Consider the following 15,670-nt stretch of genomic DNA (forward strand, 5'->3'; position numbering starts at 1 on the left):
ATATATGAATAGTAGTAATGTAAAAAAAAATATCTGCTTGAAAAAAATTATGGTACTATGTTAGGGGATTCGCGTATCTTATACCTATGAGCTAAGCTTACTTTATCTACTAGCTGAAGCCGTGCGGTTTCACCCGCGATTTCCCGGTCCCGTAGCAATACGGGGATAATATAATAATATATATAGCCTATAGCCTTCTTCGATAAATGGGCTATCTAACACTGAAAGAATTTTTCAAATCGAACCAATAGTTCCTGAGATTAGCGCGTTCAACCAAACAAACAAACTCTTCAGCTTTATAATATTAGTATAGACTATTGCTTTTTATTTGGAACTAGCTGACGCCACGCGGTTTTACCTGCGTGGTTCCCGTTACCGTAGCAAAACCGGTTAATATAATAATAGAGCCTTCCTTGATAAATGGGCTATCTAAAACGGAAAGAACTTTTAAAATCGGACCAATAGTTCCTGAAATTAGCGTGTTCAACCAAAAAAACAAACTCTTCAGCTTTATAATATTAGTATAGACTATTGCTTTTTATTTGGAATCAAGAAATTACTTTTTTAAAAAGAATAGTTGCCATATCTCTTCAATATGACAAATAGTCTAATTTTTCGTCAAGATTGTTATTAGTAGGCAGGACCACAGAAAAAATTTGGTTTCAGTCTCAGTTTCGTCTATAAAATATCCTCCAATTCATCAACACATCTTCAATGTACAGATTTTTAAACCTGTTACAGTTTTATTATGTGTAAATTTTCTCCACAGAGTGAATGGCGCATCGGGTCTCATCACAACGAATGGTCAGCCGCGAGACCTCAAGCTGTTCCGGAAGCTGTCCCGCTACATCATGCAGGACGACCTCCTGCAGCCGCTCATCACGGTGCAGGAAGCCATGACCATGGCGGCTGACCTCAAGCTGGGAAATGACATGAGCACGCAGAGGAAGACTATTATTGTAAGCAAGAGTTTAACAATCATCATCATCTGATTTGCAAAATTCTCTGGTATGCAGGTTTCCTCACGATGTTTTTCTCCACCGTTTGAAACACGTGATATTTAATTTCTTAAAATGCACACAACTGAAAAGTTGGAGGTGCATGCCCCGGATCGGATTCGAACCCATAGCCTCCGGAATCGGAGGCAGAGGTCATATCCACTGGACTATCACGGCTTTATAACAATCATACTGGTAGAATGGTTTTCATCTTCATGTCATCATACTTCGTATACAAACGTAGACATCGGTCTAGGTCTGTCTGGTGGGAGGCTTCGGCCGTGGGTAGTGATCACCCTACCGGCAAAGATGTACCGTCAAGCGATTTAGCGTTCCAATACGATGTCGTGTACAAACCGACGGGCGTGGATTTTCATCCTTCTCCTAACAAGTTATCCCGCTTCCATCTTAGATTGTATCATCACTTACCATCAGGTGAGATTGTAGTCAAGGGCTAACTTACCTATAAAGAGTAAAATAAAAATTTTAATAAAAAAATACAACCGACTTCAAAACCTAAAAACGTACCCACTAAACTAAAAAGAGAAAAATAACATCATAATATGTTCTACCTGCTGATCAGTATGAAGGCGGTGCTAAGCCGGTGATGTATTAATTCGAGCCATGTGTGAGCCATGTAATGTGGTCCTGTCAGAATGGCTTAAATTAAGAAAACACCGGCTAAGCACCGCCTTCATACTGATCAGCAGGTAGAACATATTATGATGTTATTTTTCTCTTTTTAGTTTAGTGGGTACGTTTTTAGGTTTTGAAGTCGGTTGTATTTTTTTATTAAAATTTTTATTATTTTTCCATTTTTAGTGTAAAATTTCATCTCAAACGAATACATCAGACCCCTAATGACAGTCACAACCCATCTTGTTACAAAATTCACAGCAATACAAATTAATCAAGCCCAAACACAAGGTAGCTACCGTAAACCGTTAAGGGGTTCCCTTATATGACCTTGGTCTTCATCATCAGACCCCTAATAACAGACACAACTCATCTAGGTAGAAAGTTCTCAGCAATACGAATTAATCAAGGCCAAACACAAGGTAGTTACTGTAAACTGTTAAGAAGTTCCCATAATTGTCCTTGGTCTTCATCACCAAACCCCCAAATGACAGTCACAAGCTATCTATGTGGAAAGTTCTCATTAATACAAATTATTCAAGCCCAAACACAAGGTAACTGCTATAAATCGCCGAGGAGTTCCCTCGTCTGTTTTATGGCTCCATCATCAGATCGATTTTAAACCTTCATGAAATTGTAGTGCTTAAAAGTACTAAATGGAAAAGTTTACGAACACACGAGACACCCATATAATTTTCGAAAGTTCCCCTCAATTTCTCCAGGATTCCATCATCAGATCTTGACATGATGGCAATGGGACCAAATGGGGACTATACCGTTTTAAACAAAAAAAGAATTTTTGAAATCGGTCCAGGCATCTTTGAGTAATCGGTGTACATACATAAAAAAAAAAAAAAAAAAAAATACCGACCGAATTGAGAACCTCCTCCTTTTTGAAGTCGGTTAAAAAATGGAAAGCTATAGACGCATTGAATATCCGTCGTATTCTCTCAAAACAGAACAATTTATGCATGGAATCTGTCAAGAAACAATACAAGAAGATTCGATATTCAGTATCCTGACGCGTGGCTGTTTTTCCAGACCTTAAGGACAGGTTTGACAACAATTGTCAACAATTGTGTTGTTGTACAGTGACGTGCACAAGGATTTTAATTAGGGTATGCACTATACGTACAAATAGTACAAAATGGCGAATTTCTTTCTTAGTCCAGGCTCGTAAGGAGCCCTTAGGGTAGGCAGTGCACTTATGAAGTGCATGCCACTTTATACAATAAATATAAATAAGATGTATGTATAATGTAGTGTCTGTATGTGATTTCTAAATAACTGTATTTTTCCAAGAAGCGCTATTTACACGAATTGAAACATAATCAAGTTTTTCTTTAAATTTTTATCTGTTTGTTTGTCCGGGCTAATCTTTGAAAACCGCTCTTTCACTGGAAGTTAGAGAAGGTTATTGAAGAACATATAGGCTACTTTTTATTCTGGAAAATCCATGGTTCCCGCGGCATTTGAGAAAAAGTAAATTTCACGCGGACGAAGTCGCGCGTTAGTTAAGAATAAAATAATACGCATAAGCATATGAAACACTCTCCTACTGCGTTAAAAAATAAAAAACTAGTGAGATGTATGTCTGGTCATCGCATAACAAAGAGTACAAGACAAAAATATATGAATAGGTTTTTTGTGTAGGTTATGTTTACTACAATTGTGTAGGTTATGTTACTCTGTGTATATTTCAGGTAGAAGAAATAATCCAGTTGCTCCGACTGGGCAAGGCAAGGAACACGGCGAGCGAGCGACTGTCAGGTGGGGAGAGGAAGCGGCTGTCCATCGCTCTGGAGCTACTCAACAACCCGCCGGTTATCTTCCTCGATGAGCCCACCACGTGAGTATTGCCGTGTGTGTTTGTGGATATAAATAGTTTTTTCACTACTCTTGTTCAAAAAACACTGTCATATTACCACTCCACAGCGGGGCTAAATAAGCATTTCAGATTCTAGGGATTCTAAGGATTCGTAAATAGTTTAATCATGCTAAAATAATGACCTCTATAAAATTAAGGAGGTTTTATTCGTAAATAGAATTATCTTATGTGAGTACGAGTAAATTGATAAAAATTTGAAATTGGACCGAAATGTAGCGTTCTTGTCTGTGGAATGCGTATTTTTTTATTATTTTTATAGAGTAGCAATCGGAAAGTACTTATTATTACAATCAGATGAATCTTCAAAGATTAATATTTTTTTAAGAAAATCTAAAAGATAACACATGATAGACAAGGCTAATAAAATATAAACTCTAGAACTTCATTGACGTCTGAAAAGGCTGTATGGTCAACGATCTTTGACTGTCCCTATATTTTGTTGGGAATAAAAAAATTATAGAAATATTTATTATTATTATTTTATTATTGAATTATTTTATTTTCTCGCAAAAAGTATAGTGTAACATGCGGGGCTAAACCCATTATAAACTCGGTTACTATTTAGCGGTCCTCGCCTTACGGCTTGTGCCCTAAAAATATATCGTATACAATGGGTCTTTTTAGCCCCTTGTATAACAATCTACTATTTTAATAATTTGTTAATATGACCAATATTCCTATTCCCCTCCAACTAGACAGGAAAGACTGTATTACGAGTAGGAGTGGGTACGACTATAGACCAACGGGGCGGGGATAGAACCACCACCCCTCGGCGATGAGTCCGATCGCTTTACCGTTGAGCTATTGAGGCTCTGTGGATATGTGTGTCTATTTGTGACATTGTAGCTGCTAAACGGTAGAATAAGGATAAATGCCGCTTTGTAAGTCAATCTTTACTATTATTATAATGTCACGGCTAAACGAATCGATGAGGATAAATGCCGTTTTGAAAGTGCCGTTTCCAATTATAATTATAACCTATTAAAAAACTCGAGAGATTGTTGTTTGTTTGGACGCGCTCATCTCAGGAACTGATTCGAATTGAAAATATATTTTTCCATAGGTTGACGAGTTGGTTAATTTATTTAGGCTATACAACATCACGCTACGAACAATAGGAACGGAACATCAGTGACTAATGTGGCAAAAACGGTAAAAAATATTTCTCCGTAGACATTCATTTTTTACAAATGATTACTATCAATTTCGTGAGCTACTCACAAAAATTTAACTTGATAGTTATTCATCTCGACGAGACGATCAATTTTTTTATTTACGAAAATTCTTGATTCTGGTAGCTAACTGAGTTACCATCAGAAAATAAGAATTTCCGGGCGTCGGAACGAGATAATTTACCACGCAATTTGTAGGATATTGTGGCATTAAGTTGTATAACTATTAATTAATCAACAGTAAATAAATAGTGCTTAGTAACAACTTTTGATAAACTACCCTCTCTATATTTCCTAGTAACTCAGCTAGCTACCAGAATCACTGACTATTCCATTGCGTGCGCTGCGTGCCCATTTAAAAATGCAAAGAACGGAATCGATATGAGCTCCCCATTTTTGGCGTCGCTTTTGATACATAGTATCTAACTAGGCTTATTTTAAACATTATCTTAACATGAACAGATATTCATCATAATAATAACGCCGAGTCAACATAACATTATGTGAGGAAAATTATATCCGCCATAATTATATTTAGTCAGTGACATACTCGTAATGACTACCGTCTTCGTTATAATTATTCTATACAGTACCTATATATGATTGACTAGATAATATTTTAAATAAACTCAAGAGTTTTTTATACCATTAGCTGACGCAATAGCAGTAGTCTTGAGTAAAAAGCCATTGGTTATGTAACATTTTTTTTTTATTATTTACTAGTTAGCCTTTGACTGCAATCTCACCTGATGGTAAGTGATGACACCATCTAAGATGGAAGTGGGGTTACGCGCTAATCTCAGAAACTACTGGGCCGATTTGAAAAATTCTTTCAGTGTTATATAGCCCATTTATTGAGAAAGGCTATATTTTATCCCCGTATTCCTACGGAAACGGGAACCACGCGGGTGAAAATTCTAGTAGCGATATAACCTTAGAATGAGAGATACCTAATAAGCCTGACAAAATTTTAACTTCCATAAAATTACGAGTCTATACATTAGATCCTCCTATAATAAAAAGTGAGAAAAGTGAAACGTGACAGCCCAGTGTGAGAGGTGATAGACCAGTGGACGACCTCTGCCTTCGATTCCGAGGTTTGAATCGAGTCCGGGGCATGCAACTCCAACTTTTCAGTTGTGTGCATTTTAAGAAATATAACGCGTCTCAAACGATGTAGGAAAAACATCGTGAGAGAACCTGCTTAACTGAGAATTTTCTTCGTCTGGGAAGTCTACCTACCAGCATAGAGCTAGCGTGGTGGACTATTGGCCAAACCCCTTTTTTATGAGAGGAGTTCGTACTCTGCAGTGAGCCGTATATGGGTTGTAATTGTGATGATGATAATAAAAACTTAAATAGTCTAATAGCTTACGTAAAGTGTTAAACTGTGTGCGTGGCGGCACCTGAACTGGGTCCTAACTGAAAATCAGTGCTGCATACTTTTTTTATTGAAAGTATCGGCAAAATGCTGAGTTGGGGCCTTTTTCTAGATTATGCCACATATTACAAGGCATTCTTTAGTGCTCCACTGTTTGAGTGGTCAGTTAAGCCAAAATATGTTATAATAATTTAGATTTAATGTGATATGTGGCATTACTTAAAAATAAAGATCTTTTCTTTCTTTCTTTCTTGTTTAAAAAAAAAATAAACATATTTTCTAATACTAACTTCTAGTGGATTGGACGACGTCGCCTCATCGACATGCGTGTCCCTCCTCAAACGCGTCGCCCGAGGAGGTCGCACCGTCATCTGCTCCCTGCACACTCCCTCTGCGCGGCTGTTCGCAGTCTTCGACCATGTGTACGTGGTGGCTGAAGGGAAATGCGGATACCAGGGCACGGCTGCTGGAGTCATACCATTCCTGAAGGAACTGCACCTGCCTTGCCCAAAAACTTACAATCCTGCTGACTTTGGTAAGTATGTTTTGCTTACTTAGGTTTTCGTATCTATACTTATATTATAAAGCTGAACAGTTTGTTTGTTTGAATGCGCTAATCTTAGGAACTACTGGTCCGCTTTGAAAAATTCTTTCAGTAAATATTTATCGAGGAAGGCTATAGGCTATATATTATCCCCATATTCCGACGGGAACAGGCTAACGGGCTTCAGCTTGTCTCAAAAGAAAAAAACCGGAAGGCGCGAATCAGAAGGGGGTGAAACATGGTTTGAAAATTTGTATAGAAAGTCCTTATTTTTTTCAAGTTACGTTTGGACAAATTATTATGTGTATCATTTAAGATTTTCAAAATTGTACCCATAAAATGTTAAAAAGGGTTTTAAGGTTTTTTTAATAAAAGTTTTGGCTAGTGGGAGGCTTCGGCCGTGTTACCACCCTACCGGCAAAGACGTACCGCCAAGCGATTTAGCGTTCTGGTACGATGCCGTGTAGAAACCGAAAGAGATGTGGATTTTCATCCTCCTCCTAACAAGTTAGCCCGCTTCCAGCTTAGACTGCATCATCACTTACCATCAGGTGAGATTGTAGTCAAGGGCTAACTTGTACAGAATAAAAAAAAGTCGTTCATGTTTTGAGTTTAATTTTTAACCAAATTCAAAAAAACGAGGAGGTTTCTCAATTCAATCGTATATTTTTTTGTAAAATGTTTAGTGGAGTAAACTTATAACATATGCGAAAATGTAAATAGAAGGGAATGAAATAGGGGTTGAAAGTATACATAAAGTTCCACGCGGAAGTCGCGGGCGTCCGCTAGTCTATACTAATATTATAAAGAGGTAATGTTTGTGGCATTGTAGGGGGTAATCTCTGGATCTACTGAACCGATTTAGAAAATTCTTTTACCACTGGAAAGCCACGTTATTTGTGCGTGTCACAGGGTATATTTTATCCCTGTATTATCACGGGAACGGGAACTACGCGGGTGTTACCGCGGGGCGTCGGCTAATATTACATAGGCGTCGAAGTTAAGCATGTAATTACACCATCATTATCATAACATGTTTTAATTAGATTTATTGTGTTTCTGGGAACAAACAAGTTACATTGTTTTAGAATAATAATAATCATTAATTTATTTCAATTCAGGTTATTCATGTCCGTTTATAATGTATGTAGCTTTATATTATTTTAACAAGATTTTATCAAAGAATTAATTCTGTTTTTTGTGGTTCTTTATCATAACTGAAACTTATAAATGACATAATTATCTCTAAAGTACTACTAGTACACAAATGTTAATTATTATTATAATATTTGACACCCACTTATTATAATATGTACGTACAATAATTTGAATTTTAAGAACACAATAGATCTTTTTTTCCCTTTTAGATTTTATTTAAATTTAGTAGGTAATTAGTAAAATTTTTTACTTAGTCTATAGATATGTATTTAGTTTAGAGGTATTATTTAATTACTAGCGGACACCCGCGACTGCGCCCGCCCTTCATCATCATCAACCCATATTCGGCTCACTGCTGAGCTCGAGTCTCCACTCAGAATGCGAGGGGTTAGGCCAATTAGTCCACCACGCTGGCCCAATGAGGATTGGCAGACTTCACATACGCAGAGAATTAATAAAAATTCTCTGGTGTGCAGATTTCCTCACGATGTTTTCCTTCACCGTTTGAGACACGTTGGAGGTGCATGCCCCGGACCGGATTCGGACCTACGCCCTCCGGAATCGGAGGCAGAGGTCATATCCACTGGGCTCGCCCTTAAACCACTTTAATTTCTTTCAGTCATAGAAGTGTCGAGTGGTGAATACGGTTCGCACACTGATTGCATGGTAGCCGCTGCAGACAACGGGAGGAGTCAGAAATGGAGGCAATACGCGACAGAAGAGGTTTACGAGGAAATGGAAATGGAAATAGAGCAACTGAACACTGGAGTGGTGGACAAACATAGTTATAAGTATGAGAGCACGCCGTGTCAACAGTTTTCCGTGCTTTTGAAGAGGATGCTTCTGCAAACTGTGAGAAATAGGGTAAGATTAAAATCGCACTTTAGGTATCATAATCATTAACAGCTGATGGACGTCTACTGCTCGACATAGGCCTCTTACTGGACCCCTAAACACCACGGTCTCAAGCCGCCACCTACAAGCTGCTCCCTGAAATTCGTTTGATGTCTTCGATCCACATAGTGGGGGTCGACCAACACTGCGATTTCGCCATTCCTGCACCTTGCGATCCCAACCCAAAGGCTTTTAGAACTATATGCCCTGCCTATTGCCATTTCAGCTTCGCGATTTGCTGAATTTTGTCAGTATGGTTCTTCTACGCATCTCCTCATTTTTGAGTTCATCACGCAGCAAGCATATCTCGCTCCATCACCCGCTGAGTGACTTTGAACCTTCTTATGAGGCCTAGGTATAGTTAGCGACCTAGTCTCCGATCCGTAAATCATCACGCACGTTATTTAGGTAATATAAATAGAGAATAAATGCAAGTTTCTCTGGGTCCGAGATATAGATCTTTTGGATTTTAGAAATAGAAATTTTTAACTGTGTGCAAGCATGATAAAGCCTTTATTCCCGTAAGCCGTAGTTCCCGTACCCGTGATAACGTGGCAGCCGTTACACGAAATCTATTGAAAAATTGCGCCTACCTTTAAATTTGCCGCAAAGTATTATCATAATTGCAATTGCTATCTTCTCTATCATCATAAACACCTGCGTAGTTAAATATAGCCTTTGAGACTCTGAAATGACGTGGCTATCGGGACGGACGTCTAGTAAAAGAATTTTCAAAATCGGTTCAGTAGATTAACAGATTAATCTCTTTATTAAGCATAGATAATCGAATTTAGGTGGATCGTCAATGTGTTATATTGGATACATTGGGAAAACAACAAATCGATAAACACCTTGAGAGCGATATAATAAAATTAAGTTTTTTCTATAAATGCCATTGCTGATTTTTAAAATTAATTGAATCAATGTAAATTGAGATGATTTTATTGTCAATTCTGACTACCTACTCGTACAATAAATCATCATCATCATCATCGTCGTCATATAAGAGGATGGACGTCCACTGCTGGACATACGCCTTTTGTAGGGACTTCCAAACATCACGATCCTGAGCCGCCTGTATCCCTGCGAATCCGTGCGACTCGCTTGGTGTCGTCAGTACACCTGGTCGGGGTCGACCAATTTTTTTAATTTTATACAGTTGACTGAAATTATCTTAAGATATTCTGAAATTGGTAATATTTTCTGTTTTTCTTTTAGGACTACCTGTGGCTGCGAGTTTGCCTCCATCTGTTCTTGGGTGGGATCGTTGGCGCCCTGTTCAGCAGTATGGGATACGATGCTTCCAAAACTCTATTCAACTTCGGTTTTTGCTACGCTTGCATCATCGTTATGTTGTACACGACCATGATGCCTATATTGTTAGCGTGTACGTAATCATGATTTGTTTTTTTTTTTTTTTTTAAAAATACTTTACTAGTACACAATACATTTTTAATTATTTGTATGTATGTGTATTACTAATACTGTGGCTATTTTTGTTTTACGCCACCTGCTGATGTCCTTAAGTTTACCGAAAACTAAATCGAAGGTTGCCTGGAAGAAATTGCTACTTAGCGATAAGGCCGCCTTTTGTATGCTGATTTATGTTTTTATTTCAATTGCGTGTGTGCAAATAAAATACCTATATCTATCTATCTATCTATCTATCTATCTATCTATCTATCTATCTATCTATCTATCTATCTATCTATCTATCTATCTAATATATTATATGATACTCATAAATAAAATAGGTTTCTATTGGTTGGTTTTAAAAATCGGTTCATTAGAGATTGCCCCCTACAATATCACAAACTTTATTAGTACATACCTATAGTAGTTTTCTGTTTTAACACATTATTATCAACCTATTGATTATAATCTTATGTTAGTCATTTAGTATCCCTTTGAAGTTTTCTGAAAACACTAGTATTGCTTTAAAACTAAGAGGCCATAATACTGAATTTTTAATTTGTTCTAAAATTTACTACAATTAACATTGTATTGCATATTATCTGTAATAACGAACTCTTTGTCATCCAAATGTTATATTACTAGTTGCGCCCCCTTTTTCTGGTTTAAAAATAGCCTACAAATTGATCCAAGTTATAATCTACCTCCATTCCAAATTTCAGCTATTTCAGAACAATAGTCGCAGCGTGAATGAGTAACTAACATTCATACCACAAACATCACTTTTTTGCAAATCTCGAGTTTTTAAAGGGCTTAGTAGTTGCGACGTTATAGAGTAACAGACATCCAAACATCCACACAAACTTTCGCGTTTATAACATTATCCTACTTTCTAGAAGGAGTAAGGATAAGTCTAGTTTCATTTTCTTTTATCTTTCCAGACCCATCAGAAGTGCTACTAGTCAAGCGGGAGTACTTCAACCGGTGGTACGGTCTGAAGCCGTACTACGCGGCGCTGGTCGTCTCCCGCACTCCCCCCACCATCTTCTTCTGTCTCCTCTACGTGGTCATTGTGTACCCTCTCACCGCGCAGCCCATGGAGGCGGCGAGGATCCTCATGTTCATCACTATATGTATATTGACGGCGTTGATATCGGAGTCTTTGGGGACGCTGATCTCTTCTACGTTGAGTGTTGTGGTTAGTAATTGAAATGTCTTTGTTTGTGTTTTTTTAGTTTATGGTAGGCGTCTACTGACCACATCGTACGTGTCGCACGCGTCGCATCGATTTAATTTGATTTTTAATTTTATGGTAGATAAAATCCATTCGATGCGATTCGTACGGTGCAGATCAGTGGACGCACTTGTATGAGTTTCTATACAATTAATGCCTACTAATATGCGTTTGATTGGATCTGTGGACGGTTGTCGATATATGCAACTAGCAGATGCCTGCGTTTCCGTACATGTATATATCTGTTTTTTACAAATCCCGTGGGAACCATAAATTCTTCCGAGATAAAGTACCTAACTTATGTTCTGCTCCAAGGTCCACTTTATTTCTATCTCTACTAATATTATAACGCTGAAGAGTTTGTTTGTTTGCTTGAACACGCTAATCTCAGGAACAACTGGTCCGATCTGAAAAATTCTATTATCTACGTATTCTCCGAAAATATTCATTTTGCTTGGACATTTTAAAGTAATTATTCTTAAAGAATATAATCCTCGAGTTATGGGAAATACTCCCGAGCATCCTGTATAATAACTAGCAGACTCCACACGGTTTTACCCGCCCGTATCAGAACCCATTCAATGCAAACAAACAAACGATGAAAGCTTTCCCATATTAGTATACATTATGTGATTTGGATTTTCTTTGAAATACACATTTCTTAAAAATCCTATCACTGAATTACCCATGACAATAGACGTGTACAAACGTAATATATTAACGCTTACAATACCTTCTCCTTTCTCATAAACTGTCTCTCGGCAATCTGTCATGTCGTCATTGAGCCTTTCATATGCTGGTTATTAGATTGTATGAGTAGGTACATTCTATCGATCTCCTATTACGATATATTCTATTTCTTTCTTTCTTTCTTCGTTTCTTTCTTGGGTAGCTCTCTGAGTATTGATTTTAATTTTCAGAACTCCATGTTCGTGGGGCCGGTGGTCTCTGTTCCACTGATGCTGTTAGCGGTGTACGGCATCGGCAGCGGAGATGAATCTCCTCCCATCATCTGGCGGCTGGCGCGGGCCTGCTCCTTCATGAGGTACTCGCTGGAGGGCCTCGTGGTCGCGGTGTACGGACCTCCGAGGGATGACCTCAAATGCCCGAATGAGGTCGTGTATTGCGAATATAAGAATCCCAAGTAAGTTTTTTTTTTCAATCAATCAATCAATTTTTATTTCGCCAGTATATGGTATATAGGTCTTTTATATTATATTTAAACACATATCCTGCCATAATTGGCGTGCAGAAGTTAACAAATCTTACAAATTAATTTACAAATTACAAATTTACAAATAATAAAAATAAAACAAAGTTCGACTTAATTAATTAATGTTAATATAAATGTCACTATTATGGTTAATGTCCCTATTATATTTTTTCACTCATGTAATCATTGAGTAACAAACATCAAATACAAACTTTCACATTTATAATACTAGTAGGACTACTAGAATATATACTACGTATATATAATCATAAATCTATAATAACATTGTTTGTTTGAACGCGCTAATCTCAGGAACTACCGGTCCGCTTTGAAAATTTCTTTCAGTGTTAGATAGCATTTATCGAGGAAGGCTATATAATATCTCCGTATTCCCACAGGAACGGGAACCACGCGGGTGAAACCGCGTGGTGTCAGCTAGTTATGTATAAAGACACTCAGACACTGGAGAATCCATGTTCATCACACAAATGTAATAACCAATTCATAACCGCCAAGTACCTATTGATTATTGATGAAAAATTATGAATAATTGTTCAAGTATATTTATTTATTTATTTATTTATTTATTTATTTATTTTGCAGATATTTCATCAAAATGATGGGTATGTCAGGGGTATCGTTCTGGGTGGACATCGGCGTGCTGATCGGCATTCTCTTCGCGATGAACCTCGCCGCCTACTACCTGCTGAGACAGCGCCTGTCTCCCAACTACGCCTTCCGTGCTATCAAGTATATTGGCAGCTTTATCAAGAACAAAATGAGCCTAACTATGTAATTAAATAAAAAAAAAACATTATTCCTACACAAAAAATGTAGACGTACTGACAAATAGTCAATTTTGTAAATTATTTATCAAAAAAAAAATAATGTTTACATTCACAAACGATTTATATATTTCAAAATAATTGTGCCTTTTTGTCATAAAAAATGAAAATATGTTGTTAAAAATTACCTTGTGAAATCTGAATGGATAGTCTATTTTTAACCGACTGTATGTATGTTTTTTTTATGTATGTCCAGCGATATTTCCGTTATTTATGGATCGATTTTAAAAAAATCTTTTTTTGTTTAGAGGTTTTACTTCCAGGGTGGTCCTATTTTTTCATATCAGGATCTGATGATGACATCCTGGAGAAATCGAAGGGAACTTTCGAAAATCGAAGGGAACTTTCGAAAATCGAAGGGAACTTTCGAAAATCGTAGAGACGGCTAGTGCGAATGTTAGTGTTTTCAGGCTTCAGTTTTAAAGATTTAAATCGTTGCTTTATTTTTTTTATTTTAAGGATGTAAAAGTGGACTATTCAATATTATTTTTATATCTACTATTTATGAACATACTATACATACACAGTACACAGTGACATTTATTTTTAAATTATCTTTTATGAGACTAATGTACAAAAAACAGCTCTAAATGAAGCGAGCGTCAGTGATATTTTTAAATCCTAGATACAAATAATATTAATTATATTCATATATTATTAAGGAAATTGTGATATTAATAAGTGTAACATAACGGATTCATGTGTTCCATTATTTGATTTCAAAAGTAAGTGCATATACATAATATTATCGTTATGCATTGTAAAATTAATGTTCTTAGTTATACTGGTTCATTTTTGGTTCATTTTTGTAAAATATTAGCTAAAAAAGGAATTATGCTTTTATCATTTAATATTTTTATAAAAAAACAACAAATCTTAAAGCTTTTTTGCAAAAGTAGTTCGAAAAGAAGTTGTTTCGAATCTAGTACAATTTACGAAATCCTAGGGATTTAAGAATATATCTCATTTTGTAAGTACCTTATAACTATCAATAAGGCTCAATTCACACTGCCGCGAAATGGAATGGTGCGAAAGCGTCAATATTGTCTTATTTCGCTGGTTTTTTTTTTCTTTATAAGAACTTGAAGAACTAGACACCGCTACGTTGTAGAAATTCGTTGGCTGCACTGCTATATAGAATGCCCTTCCAGTTTTCGTTGTCCCTACCACTGACAGTGTGGGTATCAGTAAATAGGCATCTCTTAGGCAAGCGCGTTCTACCATAGGCTGCATCATTACTTACCATCAAGTGTGATTGCAGATAAGCGTTTGCTTATACCATTAAAATCTCGCAAATGCGTTATTTTTTGGTTCATATTTAATTTGTATATTATAATAAAACTAACATTAAGTTCGCCTTCATTTCATTCCACGGCAATGTTTGACTTGTCCCGAAAGATTCCGCGGAAAATAGTATAGACGTACTCTATAAGAATAGTTATAGCTTTATTTAGTAAATAAATTGTATAATATCCTAAACGGTGTTAAGACTGGTATTTTTTGTAAGTGGTAAAATAAATAAATATTTTCTACTTTTTTTTTCTATTTTATCCCTCCTTTGTCAATTGATATGCAACTTCTTACAGTTGAGCATATGATAATTTTATATATTGTATTAAAGTTGAGCATATGCGAAGTCACACTGAGTTGTGTAACTAATAATAACTAATAAGATTAAGGCTTTTCACCAGTGTGACTTCGCATATGCTCAACTATAAGACAATATGTAACATTATTAAAAGTAGCCCATTTACCATGCACTGGTGAAGAACCTATTCTTTTTGAATATGGAAAGTATAAAGTCACCTAGAAAGCATATGAGAACTCAGACTGATTACCTTACTCGTTTGAGATATGTAAGTATAAATGCTCATCATAAATCAACATATCAGTGGCACATAAACATGCACACCAGCAAGGCCTTGTAACCCACCCACACCGTGATAGGTTCATTCATACATTCAGCTCTCGCAAGTTGAAGCGAACAACACATGCAAGCGAGTGTATTTTTTTAGTGTGTGAGTGGAGGGGTGTGTGTATAAAAAAAACATTAAAGAAAATGTTTTATTTTAAACATGTTTTTCTTTTTTATTTTATATTATAAAAAGGAAATATTTGTATTTATGTATATACGAATAAACTCAGAAACTACTATACCGATTTGAAAAATTGTTTCACCAATAAGCTACATTATCAAGGAGTAACTTAGGCTTTTTTATCTCGGTATCCCCACGGCTACTTCATTATAAAATTAAAAAATAAAATGTCGAATAGAAATAATAATAAAAAGACTA

At 36.5% G+C, this 15,670-nt stretch overlaps 1 protein-coding gene across 2 annotated transcripts in view; it reads left to right on the plus strand.

The window, feature by feature from the left end:
• LOC112048724 (ATP-binding cassette sub-family G member 1) overlaps window positions 1–13,712 on the plus strand; it is a 44,590-nt gene extending 30,878 nt beyond the window's left edge. For both annotated transcript variants that reach the window (XM_024086378.2, XM_052883590.1), the window contains exons 4-11: window positions 770–959; window positions 3,338–3,483; window positions 6,372–6,610; window positions 8,397–8,641; window positions 9,890–10,058; window positions 11,026–11,282; window positions 12,239–12,462; window positions 13,135–13,712. In XM_024086378.2, the coding sequence (XP_023942146.1) occupies window positions 770–959; window positions 3,338–3,483; window positions 6,372–6,610; window positions 8,397–8,641; window positions 9,890–10,058; window positions 11,026–11,282; window positions 12,239–12,462; window positions 13,135–13,327 (1,663 nt within the window). In that variant the 3' untranslated portion in view covers window positions 13,328–13,712. The remainder of the gene's footprint in view (window positions 1–769; window positions 960–3,337; window positions 3,484–6,371; window positions 6,611–8,396; window positions 8,642–9,889; window positions 10,059–11,025; window positions 11,283–12,238; window positions 12,463–13,134) is intronic.
• The last annotated feature ends 1,958 nt before the right edge of the window (window positions 13,713–15,670 follow it).

The sequence above is a fragment of the Bicyclus anynana genome, chromosome 9, assembly GCF_947172395.1.
Source record: "Bicyclus anynana chromosome 9, ilBicAnyn1.1, whole genome shotgun sequence".
NCBI lineage: Eukaryota > Metazoa > Arthropoda > Insecta > Lepidoptera > Nymphalidae > Bicyclus > Bicyclus anynana.